The sequence below is a fragment of the Mauremys reevesii genome, linkage group 15 (genome assembly GCF_016161935.1).
Source record: "Mauremys reevesii isolate NIE-2019 linkage group 15, ASM1616193v1, whole genome shotgun sequence".
Lineage (NCBI taxonomy): Eukaryota > Metazoa > Chordata > Testudines > Geoemydidae > Mauremys > Mauremys reevesii.
This window is the reverse complement of record NC_052637.1, coordinates 36,466,207-36,482,448: the sequence shown is the minus strand read 5'-3', so window position 1 is coordinate 36,482,448 and position 16,242 is coordinate 36,466,207. Positions and strand designations below refer to the sequence as shown.

The following is a 16,242-nucleotide window of genomic DNA, read 5'->3' as shown; positions in this document are numbered from 1 at the left end:
ACTTTGTAGTGTATACCAGGCCTCAGTCTCAGCCACATCTCTATAACTAAAGGATTACAGCAGGGAGGGGAGAGCTCCTAGGTAAAGAACTATCCAAGAAGGGCCTGGCTCCAGAGATTTATCAATAGCCATCAGGTATCGGACCCTCGGCTTTTCCTCTGACTACCTAGATTATTTTTACCCATCTGATTGTCTCCTCCCAAAAGCTCCAAAGCAGACGCTACACACAGTATGTCAAATATCAGAGACCGTGAAGAATGGTTTCTACAGGGAAGATTGATTGGGCTTGTTTAACATCAGTTTCACCCATCATTACTCTGGTCACCAGCAGCGTAAGGTTGCCCTGCACAGCTGTTCCCAAGCAACGGCGGGGGGGAAAACATCTCACCAATGCAAGGGGTTTATTTTGGGGTATGGGGAGGGAAGAGAGAATTAAAAGCTGCAGTGAGACTCCTTCATCTGATGGTTCCCTGACCTCAAGTAAGGCCCCAGCATATGCGCAGTGCCAATTATAATCATATCCCATAGCAACCCTGCCAGGGATCTTTGTGTTTTAAGTGAAAGATGAACTCCCATTGGGGACCCTCTCAGAAGCAAACTGCGTGACATGCATGGTGTCAGGTAGTCACCCTGACAAGCGTAGCCTATTAGTCAAGAGCAGGTCCTCCGTGGATTAGCCCCAGTGCAGCTGACAAGGGGGCGCAGCGAGACGGCAGCCCAGTGGAACATCCCTCTTGCATAATGACCTGCTTAGAAATCACTGGCATGATATGGCAACAGCCCTGGGTCAGACGGCAGCGGCTGCACTGCCTGCTGGGCTGAAGTAGCTGAAAAGGGCCTGAGCTCAAATATACTGTATACAGCATAAGCTGGCCTTGTCAAAGAGACCTAAAGGAGTTAGGTACCCAACTCTCACTGAGCTGGGTGCCTAACTCTCTTGGGGCCTTTGAAAAACCAAGCCCCACACAACAGGGGAAGTGAGATCCAATTTCTCCAGGTGAAACTGCCGCATTGTCAGCAGCACACAATTAGCCAGCTGGGAATTTGGCCAGGGCACTAGGCTTAGTGACTACTCTTGCAAAAATGTCATTGGAATTTACACTAACACAAATGCTCCAAGGCCTGCCCTCACCCCAGCATGGTATCTCCATCCTCAGAGTGCCCCCAGCACTATGCTAAATGGCCGGCTCCGAGAAGAGAATGCCATCTACCAAATCACCTGCCTAGGAGGTCTGCACACTTCTGAGTTCAGGAGATCTGGCATCATCAGACACTGAACAGTTTTCAGACCAGTGTGTGTAGCCACTAAGCTAGACAGAGTGAGGAACTGGAGGCAGATCATAGCCTCAGCTAGGCATTTCCTGGATTTTGTCACACCCACAGCTGCATTTATTTTCTAAACATATACTTGTGGGTTTGCAACAACTTCCCTATAGAAACACAGTGAGACCTTCATATCTAAGGGGAAAGTGCTCACCTACCAGATCTCTTGAAAGGTAACTTTGGAAGCCTTTCAAATGTGACAAGCATAAGTGATAAGGGTGGGGGTGCGGAGGAAGAGAAACCTCCAAGTTATTTGGACTAGCTAGCCAGCTGGCACTGTTCCTATAGAGACAGCACCCGCAATCATATCAGAGTGCTAAGGAGTGAGACTGAGCACACAGGCAATTTGCATAGCAGTATCTGGCCATGCTGCCTCTAAGACTTTAAGAAAAAATAAATAAAATAAGATAAAAACCACACACAAGCTTAAACATTAATATTGCCTTAATGGTTTTTCACATGCAGGACGAGATGTTCCAAACAACGCATTAGTAAGAATAAGCGTGTGTCTAAAAAAACCCACTCAGCATATTAAACTGAAATGGAAGAGTAAGTATGCCACTGAAAATCACACTGACAACGCTGAGGTAAAATCATCTGAGTGCAATTTGACTTCCAGCGCATCTGGTTTCCCAGGCATCTCAGAGATGGAAAGGGGGAACAGAAATGTATTTTTGTAAAGAAACTTCCTCAAGGCTTTACAAATCCAGAGATGCATCAAGCTGACAAACTTGCCTGAACTGTTTAAGACTGGACTCATCCTTCTAGCATTTTTTCTGTGCATTAAATATATTTATTACAGTTTCCTAACACACTTGGGCCAAATCAAATAGGAAGTGCCTGCAATGTTTGAACATGCAGTCTCTGCACAGGGAAAACTCACATTGGAGTCAGGGCAAAGATGGCAAGCCACAGCCCATAAGCCATTTTATAGTCTCCAGATATCCCAGCAGGTGATCCTCCCAAGGTGCCAGCCGAGCCAAAAGAGAAATAAAGCCACTGGTTCCGGCATCATTGTTGGGGAGAGAGGCAGGCAAGTGAAAGGCAATAAGCAGAGAGAGAGAGAGCAGGATTCTTAACTTAGATCAAGGGGGAGGAATCAGAAACATGTACCCTAGCTCGAAGAGGGGAACTGATCAACTCATTGTAGCCAATCAGCCCTGCCACAACCTGCACTGCTCCACTGCCTTTAGCCAGTCTGCCCAGTAGGTCTGGTTGGAAATTTGTCACCCGCATTTTTCCCCTTAAAAATCAGAAGCGATTCACAGCAATTTGTAAAGAGAGCGAGAGAGAGAGAGCACACTCACGACTGTGCGTGAAAGTGTAAAAATCACTGTCATGGCCAGAAGCATCCATTCCTCTAGTCCCACCTGCCAGAGTCCCTGTCTCCACTGGGGTAAGATGGCCAAGGACCCAAACTCATGCTCTGGGTGTCCCTAGCCTCTGACTGCCAGAAGCTGGGACTGGACAACAGAGGATGGATCACTTGATGATTGCCTGTTCTGTTCATTCCTTCTGAAGCACCTGGGACTGGCCACTGTTGGAAGACAGGATACTGGGCTAGATGGACCACTGGTCTGACCCAGCATGGCTGTTCTTATATAGATAGATGGCCATCTAAAGGGAAACACCTGATGTGAGTGCACATAGCAGTGCTCACCTGGCTTCAAAAATCTGACTCATGAGGCATTTAAGATCAACTACATTTATCTGTCTTCACCACACCTGGTAGCATTTCCCCATCTCTTGGGCACCTACCCACTCCTCCTAGTTGATTGCAGTCTTGGGCCCGCAAGGGAGACGAAAGAGGGCCTTCTGGTTAAAGCAGGGGATTAGAGCTCTGTTAGTGACCAGCTGCACCATCCTGAGCAAGTCTTGGCTGCTCTGTGCCTCAGTTTCCCTTCTTTCATAGTTGGACGATGATAAATACGCACCTCTCAGGGGTGCTGGAAGGCTTAATGTTTGCAAAGCACTTGGAGATCCTCAGATGGAAGGGCACCATGGAATCATTATTATAAGAAAGAGGGATCCATATAGTATCAGCACAGAAGAAACTTCTCATTGTTCAAGAAAAACAACGACACACCACCGCCCACCCTCCCAACACATTCTCTTTTTAAAAAAACCATACACAGTGCAATTAATTTCCATTGACTTTTTCCAACCCGAAGTCCAAAATGGCAGAGTCAAAAGGTTAATGCTGTGTGACAAAGGTCAGCAGCAGTTTGGGGAGGGAGGAGAAAGGGAGGCTTTGTGGTCTCAGACAGCGGCTGGCTGCGCCGCCCCTACTCCACTTGAGAAATGTAAAGTGATGGCGGTTGCGGGAAGAAAGAGGATTGAGAGCCCTACTTAAGTCCCGAGTCTTTGTGGCTTACAATAGACCCTCCCTTGACTCATTAATCGTGTGTTCCATGGGCAGCACGCCTCAAAGAGCAGCAGATGACCCATGTCCAGCTGCCGCTGTTGCCCCCTTCTCAAGGTAATGGGGCAGGTGCTCTCAGCGCCCTCTGCTCGAGACTAATATATTCTGCCTCCTTGTCTTCTCCCTTTCATCTCCTCCAACAGGCCACACTGACAACTGTAAATGAGATTAGACTTCAGGGTATGGGACAGATGCAGAGCCCCCTCTGTACGGTATCAAATGAGCTCTCCCAGCTTTTAAGTTTCTTTCCCCCTTTTACAAGCCCAATCTTGGTCGGGAAGGAGGAAAAATCCCCTCGCTCCCACAAATGTGCCTAATTCAATGACCTGGACAAACAAAGCTAGACCCTGCTTTTAGAGCCTGATCCACAGCCCCTTGGCATCAGCAAGAGTCAGTCCATTGACACTTTGGATTAGATCCTTAGTCCACATTTAAAAAAATAATTACCCCCCTCCAGGAGTGTTTTCTAGTTTATATTATATCCCACAAGGTTCTGTTTGTTGACACACTACGCTTAGTAGGGACAGTTGTTATGATTAGGATTGGCCAAAAGATGTTTAGTGTTAAAGGGATAGCAACACTTTGACATCTAGCCGATGTTTTAAAGAACTTAAAAAGTAGTTTTAGAAAATACTCCGCATCTCCTTGAGCCCCTTGTCAGTTTCTGCAGTTTGATAACCACCATTTTCTTCTTCCCCATCCCTGTTGGCATGTGTAAGACCCACATAAAGAAGGGGAAAGAAGTGATTTTACAGGGCAAACAGAAAAATTGGCCATACACTAAGCACTGTCAACACCTCATATTACGCTATCTTGCAGGTTTTGCCAGACATAGCCAGTAGATTTTTCCTGGAACAAGAGTAGGGGGAAATAATTCAAACTAAAGTGTGATTTTTAACTCAATAGTGTCCACATGAACAAACTGGAATTTCTTTTATAGCATGGGAAATAGATAGTGTTAAACTGTTTACCTATTTGTTAAAATAAAAATAATTTACTTAAAAATAACTCTTTGCCTGAGTTACCACCAACTTTCATCAGTGGGCCCAATTCTGCAAAGTACTTTTCACCTTCAATCATCCAGGATCCAGGCCTATAGCCAAAAGGACTTAAAAGTGTCATTGACTTTCCCTTGTTTACACTGTTTGGTTTTTGCATTGCACTCCTCAAAGCTAGCCTAGTCACTTTCACTTTCTGGTTGTAGTCCTTTTTCTCATGCACTACCACAAGGCTGTTGTGTTTGCGTCTCCACAACTGCGGGGAAATGGCCCTTTCCAAGAAAGTTACCTATTCCTTGTCATAAGGCAAACAGCAAGGACTTTGCTGCAAGCAGCTTTTAACCATGGTTCTGAAATGGCGGCAAAATGGGCTCAGCTGCACCTGTTCCTAACACTACTGTCGTCAATTTAATTTTCTCTGGCACAGACAAGAATGCCTCGTCTGGTCTGTGGTATGTCTGCAGAGTTCGTACTGAGCTCCAGTTTCCCATTAGCTGCCCACACATCTCCTGAGACTCTCAGCAAACTCTTTTTCTCTGATACCATCACACCCACGTAGAAATTTCATGGAAGAATCCATACCTTCTCAGACAGCTGCAACAAAAATGCAGCCCAGACTCACAGGCAGATGAGCCAAGGTGATGGGGTAGCAAAGGCTTTGTCTATTTAAAGCAAATACCCTGCTGTCACCCACAGACACTGACCAAGGTGTGGGTAGTGGGTACTTAGACATGGGAACCCATCCCATGAACCGATCATTGGCAGCTCAGACATGGAGGCCTCGACAAAGTAACACCAGGTCTGAATTACTCCAGCTTCTGAAATCTGACCAACGAGCTGCTGAAAAACCAAATTCTCCCCACTAGGGGAACAGCACAACTGTGGGTCTGTTGTGACAATAAACATTGCACATTTCTATAGCCCACTTTCATCAGAAGATTTAAAGCACTTTATCACAGTGATTAAGTTTCACTCATTCCTGAAATGGGGATAATTGGGGCACAGAAAAGTTAAGTAATTTGCCCAAAGCCACAGAAAAAGCCAGTGGCAAAACTGGGGAAAGAACCCAGGGTCCTGACTCACAGTCTTCTAATTTAACCATCAGGCTACTCCACCTCCACATGGGAATTGAGAAACACCCCTTCATTTCAGTGAGAGAGAGAGAGAGATAGAGAATTAACCAGGGTCTTATTTACTCAAGGCAAAAGACAATGGCCACATTTGTCTTCACGCTGCCAAGATCTGCCCCCCAAAGCTGTCTCTCTGCCCCACCTGCCATGTAATCCATCTCAATGGTTAGCAAGAAATGAGACCTCTCCAAATGAAAAGCAAATGAGGAAAAACCCAAGAGATCTGAGGGAGGAAAAGAAGAGCCCTCACTTTGTTCAGAGTTAGGATTTTAAATGGAAACGAATGTGTGAAGCGCTCAAACACGGCCTGAGCCCCATGGGAGGTGGCAGATGCGGAGCTAAAGTGTGCGTGGTCGGGGGTGTTTATGAGCACAATAAATAAAATGTACGAATCCATATAAAAGTAACCAATGAGTTACTACTGGCTAAGGGCCATGGCCCCAAAATGAAAATGCATCACAGATGGACTTTGTGGAATAGGAGCTGCAATACTGAAAATCTGTTTGCTCAGCCCCACTGAAGTCCAGGAAAGTTTTGCTATAGGTTTCAATAAGCCCAGGATTTCACCCTGGGCCTGGTATATAAAAACCTCACAGAAGAGCAGTCAGTTCTGAACCCACCTGTTTTCCAGCCTTTTTTTATTTTACTTGCTTAAAACAGAAATTGCACAACTCTCATCTCAACTGCCAGGATTTTCAGACTGGCTGCCCAGGGCGCAATTCACACTTCTGCAGGGGGCGACACGGATCATTGGCAGTGATCAGAGAGACAAACTAGAGCCAGTTGCACATTTTCCATCCAAACAAATATATAGATCTTATCCTTAACACAAATGGTTTCTGATTAAACGAAAATCTTTGACAAAAAGTTTCTGTTTTCGTGTTTGGGTGTTTTACACACACAAAAAACGCCAACCCCCAAATTTTGTACTTTTAAACTGAGAAATGTCCAGTTTCCCAGGGAAACCCCCAAAATTTAAAAGACCTTTTTTCAATAAAAATTAAAAATATTTTATCAAAAATTTTTGGGGGAGGGAGAGCAATCATCTTCCAAGCAGCTCTAATCACTACATTTATCCTCACGGTAGTCCCATTGCCTTAGCAGCCAGAGGCTGGATCACCGCCTGTGAATTCTCAAGGGCTCCCACAACCACTCTCCAGGGCTTTCACCTGCTCTCTTCCTCCCCAGCTGTTCTCTTTCTCCACAGGAGTGACTGGAGAGACCTGCATGATTCAGCTAACCTATCTTGAGCCAAGTATCAGAGTGGTAACAGCACAGATAGGTCCTCCCTTTATTTTAATGCACACAAAATCCTTGGGCACCTGTTCCGCCCTCCAGGCAAACATGCAGAAGGAATCAAGTTTAGCACTGTACAACGGAGATGTATGTTTCAGTGCATCTGTGTTCTCTAGCCAGTGCAGCAGAAATCCCTTGTACTGACCTCATGTTTCACACAGATTCCAGTTGGCATTAAACAAAACACACTCCTCTCTTGGTGCAGTGAATTTCTGGATACAGGGAATGTGTTTCATGGCAAACAGAATCTCACTATTCATTGCTAAGCTAATGGGTTTTCTGTCTTACTGATATAATGCTGAAGGAAGACGTCTGCTTTTTGCTTTTGCCCATAGGCAACAAAGGCTGTATTGATTCACTCAGGATTTGGGACTGGTTTTTCGTGGGTTGCATTCTCTTTGATAATAAAGCCTTATGGACAGGGTTTAAATTTCAGTTGCAGCCCTAATTCAAAAGTGGCTAATTATGAGAGATTTTGATTAACAGTCTGTTTCCCTTGTCATTAGGGAAATGTACCATAAATCCAACTGCCATCAAGCCATTTTAAAAACATGACACTGCTGCTGTTCGGTCAAGATCTCTGCACCCCTGTTGGAACCTGCCGATTCCTCTCTCAGCCCAAGTCAGCTACAAGCCAAAAGCCCCATCCTGCAAGGATTCAATGATTTCAGTGCGGGGTCAGGGAGCTTGCGGGATATGCCCCAAAGTAAAGCAAAATTTTGAAACAGGGAAGAATTCAGAATGGTTGAAACAAACATTCAAGCCCAACTAACGACTGATTCCTATTGCGACCCCTGCCTTCTGAATGGGAGCAATCCTCGTTCATACACAGAATGCTAACAAATTAAAACATACTACAGAGATTTAAATATGATTGACCATTTCAATAATCTAGTTACTACGCCTCCAATCACCAGCTGGCTATGGTGCAGCACACTGACAAATGCTACTCAACCTAGATTTATGGATTAATAATAGATCACGTCTTAGTGGGTTATAAACGGACACTCGTCATGGCTAGCAGTCAGATTATTTACTGAATATAACAGGACACCTCTGGCCACAAGGGCATCCCTCTGAGGAGGCTGCACCACCGCCTTTGGTTTTGTAGTTTATTCACATTCAGGAACAATGTTATTGCCTCATAAAGCAGTGGAGCAATCTCATCAGAACTTTAGTGCAGATAGAATGATGCCAATGTAAGAGGAACAGCTCACTTACACAAGGTGATAGTCACACACAGAAGTCTATGGCATTAAGAGCCATAGTTTACAGTTTCATTTACACAGTGGTTCAGTTAGAAGCAAGTCAAGGAGGTAACCATAGAAAAAGCCTGGTTATAGCTACTTAGCATTTCATGGTGCTAGATGGAAGGAATGCCACAAAGCAAGCATGCTAGTTATAGCATCTAAAATTATAATCCACGCTCCAAACGGAGAAGCTGGAGCGTGGATTATAATTTAGATGCTATAACTAGCATCTACGTCAGTGGAGCGACACCAATTTACGCCAGATGAGGATCTGGTTCCTATACATGATAAAATTAGGGATTTCACTGTGGAAACAGAAGCACGTGATTGTTTTTACTTTTAAAATTAAAGGATTGCATTCTCTGTTGGCATAAACTGAAGTAGCTCCAGTGAAGTCAATTTACCAGCTGAGGATCTAGCCCAAAAAATGTAGCAATCATCATGAAGGTGCTGGATTGACAGCCTTGGAAAGTAAGGTCCCCTAGCCAGAGGACAGGTACAGCACAACTGGTAGCACTGCAAGCGCACACGCACACACACACACCCAACCCCACCTCAGCTCTGACCTGGGGGAGATCACCTCTATGGACAGTAGGGTAGTTCCGTCTCCAGGGCCCATTCAGAACCTTAGCTGCACTAACGGCACTGCCAATGGGGATGGGGTGGGCAGGTAACTGCAGTGGTGGTGTCTATGAGACGGGCACCAATGCGCTGGGATCTGGATCGTGGCCAAACTCATTTCACATGGGCCACATGTTACAGCCCTAGTTTGAAAATATAAGCAGCACAGCGCAGAGGGGAAAGTCTAATGTACAAAGGAAAGCAAGCAGGGGTTAGAGCCTTTCTCACCAGAAGCAGGATGATAAAATATGGGAATTGTTCACATACCTGATCAAACAGAGCTTTCCAGTGCTGATAGGTAAGAGGCAATGCATAAAGGAGGAAAAAAGGAAAAAAAAGGTATAAGCAATTATATTAGAGTGAAAATCATTCTGGAAATATACTTTAACAAGCAAATAATTGAATGATCTAGTGGACTAAGCAAGGGATAGGGAGCCAGGAATTCCTGCCGTCTAATCCTGCTTCTCACAGTAACTGGCTGTGAGGTGTTGGGCAAGTCATTCCCGCTCTGTGCCTCGTGACCCCATCTGGAAATAATGTTAGCATCTCCAGGCAGAGGAGAGGCGTTCTGAGGCTTAATGCCTCTGTAGTGCTTCAGGGGTGTCAAGTGCCAAGGGTTTGCCCAATAAACCCTGGGACATCAGCTGTGCAATTAAAAGAACCCTGCAGGAGTTACCTGAGAATCCCCTCTCTACATACAGAGTCAGGTGCGTGTTTAGCACTCACACCTGTAGCTTTTGAGTGCTTTGGGAACACTAAACAAGCTAATCATTGGCTACATTTTACACAACCTCAGATCTAAAGCTCTCACCTCAGCATCCCCCATCAGGCTCACAATCCATCAGGACAGAGGAGGCCTGAACAGACAGCTCCCCAGCAGGGCTTTCAAACCTGACATAACAGCGTCACACTGGGTCATGGTGAGGAGGAAGAAGTTGGAGGAGAAGTCATGTGGCAATGTGAGGGTGACACGGTAACCCAGCTAGTTCCAGGGTCCCTAGAAGAGTTCGTCCCAGGATAGTATTTGAAAGCCCACTGATACCCATCCCCCCAGCACAACACTCCTGATTTGTGTCTCCCTCACTTATGAAAGCAAGGTGAGAAAAATACTGGCACCAGATTTCACACAAGCGCAAAATGCATCTGCTGTTATATGCAGAGCAGAGCTCTGGTTAAAGTCTTAGCTACTGAGTAAGGAATATTTCCCTCCAATCAATTTTGGAGCTTTGCCTACCTAGTGGAGAGACCGTGGGTTAAATATTAATTCACTGAATTCCCACTGAATTAGTTAAGCTGTTGTTTGAGTGGATATTCATGTATAAACTCCCAACTGTCCCTGTAAATCTGCCCAATGCTTTAATGTTTTAGGATATTTTAAATCCTGGCTTTGTTTAATATCACTCCAAGTGCTGTAATGACAAATTCCTTTGCAGCCAAGGCTGTGCCAGCATAACCTCCCTTGTATACCTCACCCTTTTTTTTTTTAAGTGATTAGCAATGTATAAGAATTGACTGACTGTGTGTCAGTTCTTGGCAGACAAGCCAGCGAGCTTATCTCAAGTTTCCAATTAAAAAAGAGAGAGAGAGAGAGAGAGAGAGAGAAAGAAAATCAAAGCCCAGTTTGGCCTTGGGTGTGCTCCTAACACAATGGTTTTAATTTTCAGAGCGTGTTCTGCAGCCTGCTAATCCCAACTTGAAATTTATTGACTGATTACATGGGGGAGGGGGACTTTCACAACATCTTCTGTAACATTTTATTTACAGATGGCACATAAATGATTCCTGGCACTTCTTCAGGTTGGTGTGTGTTATCTCCATTTTACTGATGGGGAAACTGAGGCACGGGACTTTTAAAAAGTCTGCTCCAACTCCCACTGAAGTCAATGGAAAGATCTCAGAGCGATTTCTACAGGAGCTGGAGTGGGCCTTATGTGACTTGCCCAAGGTCACACTGCAAGTTAGTGGCAGCGCCAGGATTAGAATCCAGATCTCACCCAGCTATGTGCTTTTCCCTTGAGACCATTCTTCCTCTCCCATTGCTAGAGTCCACTCCAACCCAATGCTCAGCACTTTCAACATCTGTTGACTTTAAACACATGGTGATGCTGCTGAGCACACTACAGGATCAATGACTGGATTCTACAGCAGGCTGGAGTAGCTCAAAGGCATTACTTGCTTCTCTCTCTTCCACAGCAGAAAGGAAACCAGAACTCTCTTTCTTAAAGGCCAGCTAAGCAGCTACAGTACTTACCAGAGAGACCCAAAAACATGATTCTGGATAAATAAGTGCTGGGAGGCTTGGCGCCCTAATTATATATGCTCCATCCAGGCTTATCATGTAATGTTACACATGGGGATTGGCTGCTGATCACCTATAGTGCTAAAACCCAGAAACAAACTCAGTTCCTGCAACTAACAATGCCTGGTTTATTACCCTCTGGGAAAGAAATCCAGTATAAAACCAGTATCTAGATGCTTCCAGAAGGATAGGCCCATGAGGACAGAAAACATTCAGAATTTGGTCACTTCTCTCTGTGACTCTGGGCAAGCCACCCCCTGAATGTTATAGCTATACAGGGTGGTCATTTTATATGTTTTGTATTTATAAATGTTATTTAATTTTCTTTCTTGCTGATGCCCCAAGTGCCTTGGTGGAGGGCACTTTACAATAAATGTATTAATTATTATTTTTATTATTATACTTCTCTGCTTCAGCTTCCTCCATCTGTCATTAGGTAGGTTCTTTGCTTATCTTACCTAAGAGACATTGCAATGGTTAGCTGGGCCATGATACTGACTTCCTCATGCACCCAAAACTTCCAGCTAAATAATTCAGCATATAAGGAGTGAATGTTCATCTGGCGCATGAGAAATGCCAGATTGGCCCACTAATGTTTGTAAAGCACTTTTATACAGGGAAAACCCCCACAACAATTCAGTATTTACACTGCGGGATTCATATGAAGAGCATCAGATTCTGCCTGTGGAGAGCACTGGTGTCTCCCAAGTCACTGGGAGCAGGGGGGTGAGCAACTGGGGACAATAACCTGCCAAGAAACAGCAGGACTGTAAAAATAGATTGGTAATGCAGACTGAAGCCTAAATAACAAATGACTCTGTGACCTTAGGGCCCGATCTAGCACCCATTGAAGTCCGTGATGTGAGTGTTTCCACTGATTACTATCAGCACTGAATCAGGTCCTTACAGAGCAGCTTTCATCTTAGGCGATCCCAGCACTTTATCACTTCACTGCCCATCTCTACTTCTAGAAGATTCAAAGCATCAAGACCACTTGGTAGCCCAGTATCAGCATTCTGCACCGGGATACGGGAGACTTGGATTGGAATTCCAGTGCCAGGTCCCCCACTCTACAGGTCAACAGGGGTCAAAGCTAAATGGGTAGAGTGAGGTGTCTTGTGCTTCATAAACTAAATAAACAAACTGTTCAAAGGATGGGGGATGCACAGCAGGATGGGGAGGCAGGGAGAGTTCACAAGGGTCTAAGGGGTTCCAATGGAGATGTGAAAGGCTCCTGGAAATAAAGGGTTTTTTTTCCTCCATCACTTCCCTGTACTGCTGCTTAATGCTTCAGACATTTCAAAAAAGTCTGCTAGTCTCCCTCCCATTGATGCTAATGAGTTACTCAAGCACCGATGGCAGATTAGCCCCCTACATTTGACCAGTTGGATTTTGCATCAGGAAGTGCAGGACACCGCAGTCAGAAACAGAATAATTAGAAGCCTAACTGTAGCACCACCAATGGAATAACTGTCAGAGAAAGGAACAGCTCTGTAAGTGCTTAGTTGGCTGCATACTTTCCCCAGTATGAATGCACTCCTTATCATGTAGCGATTAATCTTTTACTATCCATGGGTTAAGAGAGATACAGGATCCCTAAATCTTCTTCTGAACAGTTGAAGGGAAGTTGCACGGGACGGGAGAGGGGAGGAGGGAGGAAAGATGAGTTCTCAGACTTATAAACACAGAGATGCTGCTGTTGGTAAATAAGAAGTTCGCTGTTTAAGAATCTTTAGAGATTAAGGCTTACAACTAAGTTAGGCTGCTTACCAGGAACAAGGTTGAAATTTAAGGCGGTGTGTGCACACAATGAAAATGAAAGAACATTAGATCACACACTTTGAACATGGACCCTGTGGCGCTCGTTATAAAGTTCTCCTAAAATTATTGTAGGGACAGATTCCTTGATAATATTCTTGAACCAGAAACAACCTTGTAGTGGCAGAAAATATTTATGATAGTCATGGGTTTAAGTAAACCCACCAACACTTAACTTCCTATAGATTCTAGATGGTAAAAATGCACAGTATAAAGTAAGCACAGCAACAGAAGAGATGAATATTTGTAAAGGATTTTAAGATGAAAAAAGCCTAAAATGGGGATTTTTCTGGGGAACCTAAGTGGAGTTAACTACAGGGTTCCTGCTGAAAGTCAATGGCAGCTGAGTGTCCAACCCTCTTATCCCCCTTTGGATTCCCAGTCTCAATGTATGTAGATAATAGTAGATGATAAGCTTTTAGGGGCAGAGACCATGTCCTCACACTCATCTGTGAAGCAGGCTGCTGGCACCATCGAAATTCCCCCTTCCCAGCTTTACTTGTTGGGGGGAGATTTGGCTCTAGGCAGAAAAGTCATTGGAAATGCTCTCCCGCCCCTTGATCTCACCAGTGGCTTATGTGGTTAAGGGACATGGAGGACGGAGGCAATTCAAACAGGTTGGGGGGGGGGCTCTATTCTTGCTGACTTCCCCTCTCCCCGGTGTCACCAACCCTCCTCCCTACTTGAAGTTCAGTTATAAATAGCTTGATCCGATTAAAACCGCTGAGGCATGGGGGGGGAGAGGGGAGAAATGAAACTTACATCCTCTGTGGCCATAGGCAAGACATCCTCCGACTCCAAAACCTCTATTTCTTCCGCCTCGGAGCTGGCAGCCACGGCAGGGGAAGAGCTGGCGTGAGTCTCCGGCCGCCGGTCTCCCATGCTGGGGAACGGCCCCCCGCCGCCCCGCGGATCTCGACAGCAATTCAAACTAGCGGGTGCCTGGCAAACTTTCAAACCCGGCCGAGCTTCGCCGCCTCCGTCAGGGCTCCTGCCGCCGGGGCGATCCTTGCAGGGAGCCTCCCGGGCGCGCAGGCAGGAGCCGTCCCGCAGACATGCCGGTGACAGCGGCGGCTGCTGCCCGTGCGCCGCGGCTCGGGACGGGCCGGGTGCCCCCCGCCAGCTCCTTCGGGAAAGCCCTGGCCCCCTGGGAACCGCCGCCCCGCCGCGGTCCTGCGCAGCGCCCCGCACTCCGCATAGGGCCCGCCGGTCATGGCAAGCGGGCCGCCCTCGCCCCGCGCCGCCCGGAGCCAGCACCTGCGCGCCACGCGGGGAGCCGGCTGCGCTGTGGCCCCCGAGCCGGGCTGCGCTCGCCTCCTCCGCTCTCGGGGGGCGGGAGCGGCGCCACCTCCGGAGCCGGGGAGGCAGAGCCCGGAATTGCAAATCAAGGGAAGGGCGTTCAAAGAGCGCGGGGGCAGCGGCGGCTCCGGGCGCGGGGAGGGCTGCGACTGGGCCGGGGCGCGGTCTCCCCGCCCGGCGGCTCCGCGGGCTGCAGAGCCGGGCGGGGGCGGGCGAGTCGCGGCAGCCGCAGGGACAAGTTCGCAGACGCGCGCCAGGGATCGCGGGCGGGCGGGCGGCAAAGTGCACGTGGGAGCCCAGACCCGCCCGGCGCCAGGTAGGACCAGCTCCTGGTGGTCCTGACACCGTCCTAAACTCCCCTAGGCTGGCAGCCCCACGGCAACCCCCCAGCCCCGGGCTCCCACCAGCCCCACAGCAACCCCCCAGCCCCGGGCTCCCACCAGCCCCACTGCAACCCCCAGCCCTGGACCACCCCCAGCCCCAGGCTCACCCTCCCCACTGCAACCCCCAGCCCCAGGCTCACCCCTGCCCTCCCCGGCCCCACTACAACCCCCAGCCCCGCGCTCATCCCCTGCCCTCCCCCGGCCGCACCGCAACCTCCCCCAGCCCAGGTCTCCCCCCCGCCCCACTGCAACCCCCCGAGCCCTAGGCTCACCCCAGTCCCCACTGCAACCTCCCCCAGCCCTCCCACGGCCCCACTGCAACCCCCCAGCCTCAGGCTCACCCTGCCCCACTGCAAACCCCCAGCCCCGGGCTCCCACCAGCCCCACTGCAAACCCCCAGCCCTGGGCTCACCCCCCAGCCCCAGGCTCACCCTGCCCCACTGCAACCCCCCGGCCCTAGGCTCACCCCACTGCCCTCCCCAGTCCCCACTGCAACCCTCCCAGCCCCACTGCAATCCCCCAGCCCTGGGCTCATACCCCCTGCCCGCCCCCCACTGCAGCCCCAGTCCATGGCTCATCCCTGCCCCACTGCAACCTCCCAGCCCTGGGCTCATCCCCCACCCACGGCCCCACTGCAACCCTCCCACGGCCCCACTGCAATCCCCCAGCCCTGGGCTCATCCCCCCTGCCCCAGGCTCATCCCTGCCCCACTACAACCTCCCAGCCCTAGGCTCATCCCCCCGCCCTCGCTACCCCGTCACCCGGGGAATACCCCAGCCCGCTGCGCGAGCTGCTCCGGGAGGAGGCTCGCAGCCCCACGGCAGGGGAAGAGCTAGCGAAACAGGTGCGCGCCTGCCTGGCTGGCGCTGCGCTGCGCCGAACCGCTCCCTGCTGGCGCCAAGCCGGGGGAAGCGCAGGGCCGCGGGGGACCGACCCCCAGCTCGGGACTTTATTTCTGCAGGGCCTGAGGCGGCTGAGCGCGGTGCCGCCCCTTCCCCGGCAGGGAGCGGGTCCCGGGGGCAGCTACAGGCGGAGCGAGCGGGGCTGTGGCCGAGGCTGGGTTAAGCGCATCGTCCGCCGCCCTGCCAAAGGGCCGCGTCCCGCCTGAGCCTCCAGCCACAGCCCCGCGCCCAGCCCCTCCTCCAGGGCCAGGCTGCAGGGCGGTCACGGAAGGGGGACCCGCTCGGCAGCGTCACCTCGCCCTCCTGTTTGCACAGGGCGGAGAAGTAGAAGGTCCCCAGGCAGCGGCAAAGAGAGCCCGGTTTGAACCAGGGGTGTAGGCATCCCTCAGCCCCCTTTCCCCCCTTACTAAGTCTTGCAAACTTCTTCCTCGCCACCGTCTAACAGCCACTTCTTCCTTCTGACCCTACAGCTGTACTGGCTCCAGCCCCAGCAGCCAGCCC

General features: G+C 48.9%; 1 protein-coding gene and 1 long non-coding RNA gene across 5 annotated transcripts in view; one reads left to right on the top strand and one right to left on the bottom strand.

The window, feature by feature from the left end:
• RHBDL3 (rhomboid like 3) overlaps positions 1-14,329 on the bottom strand; it is a 116,605-nt gene extending 102,276 nt beyond the window's left edge. For 2 of the 4 annotated variants that reach the window (XM_039502329.1, XM_039502332.1), the window contains exons 1-2: positions 13,920-14,329; positions 9,308-9,331 (exon numbers count right to left, since the gene is read on the bottom strand). In XM_039502329.1, coding sequence (XP_039358263.1) covers positions 9,308-9,331; positions 13,920-14,039 — 144 coding nt within the window. In that variant the 5' untranslated portion in view covers positions 14,040-14,329. Of the gene's footprint in view, positions 1-9,307; positions 9,332-9,509; positions 9,552-13,919 lie in introns of those variants that run through there. The other 2 variants (XM_039502336.1, XM_039502331.1) reach the window with 2 other exon arrangements.
• On the top strand, positions 23-8,022 carry LOC120384020. The gene is made up of 3 exons (XR_005588606.1): positions 23-135; positions 1,789-1,872; positions 7,676-8,022. It is a non-coding gene; the product is annotated as an uncharacterized LOC120384020 (long non-coding RNA).
• Positions 14,330-16,242: the final 1,913 nt, after the last annotated feature.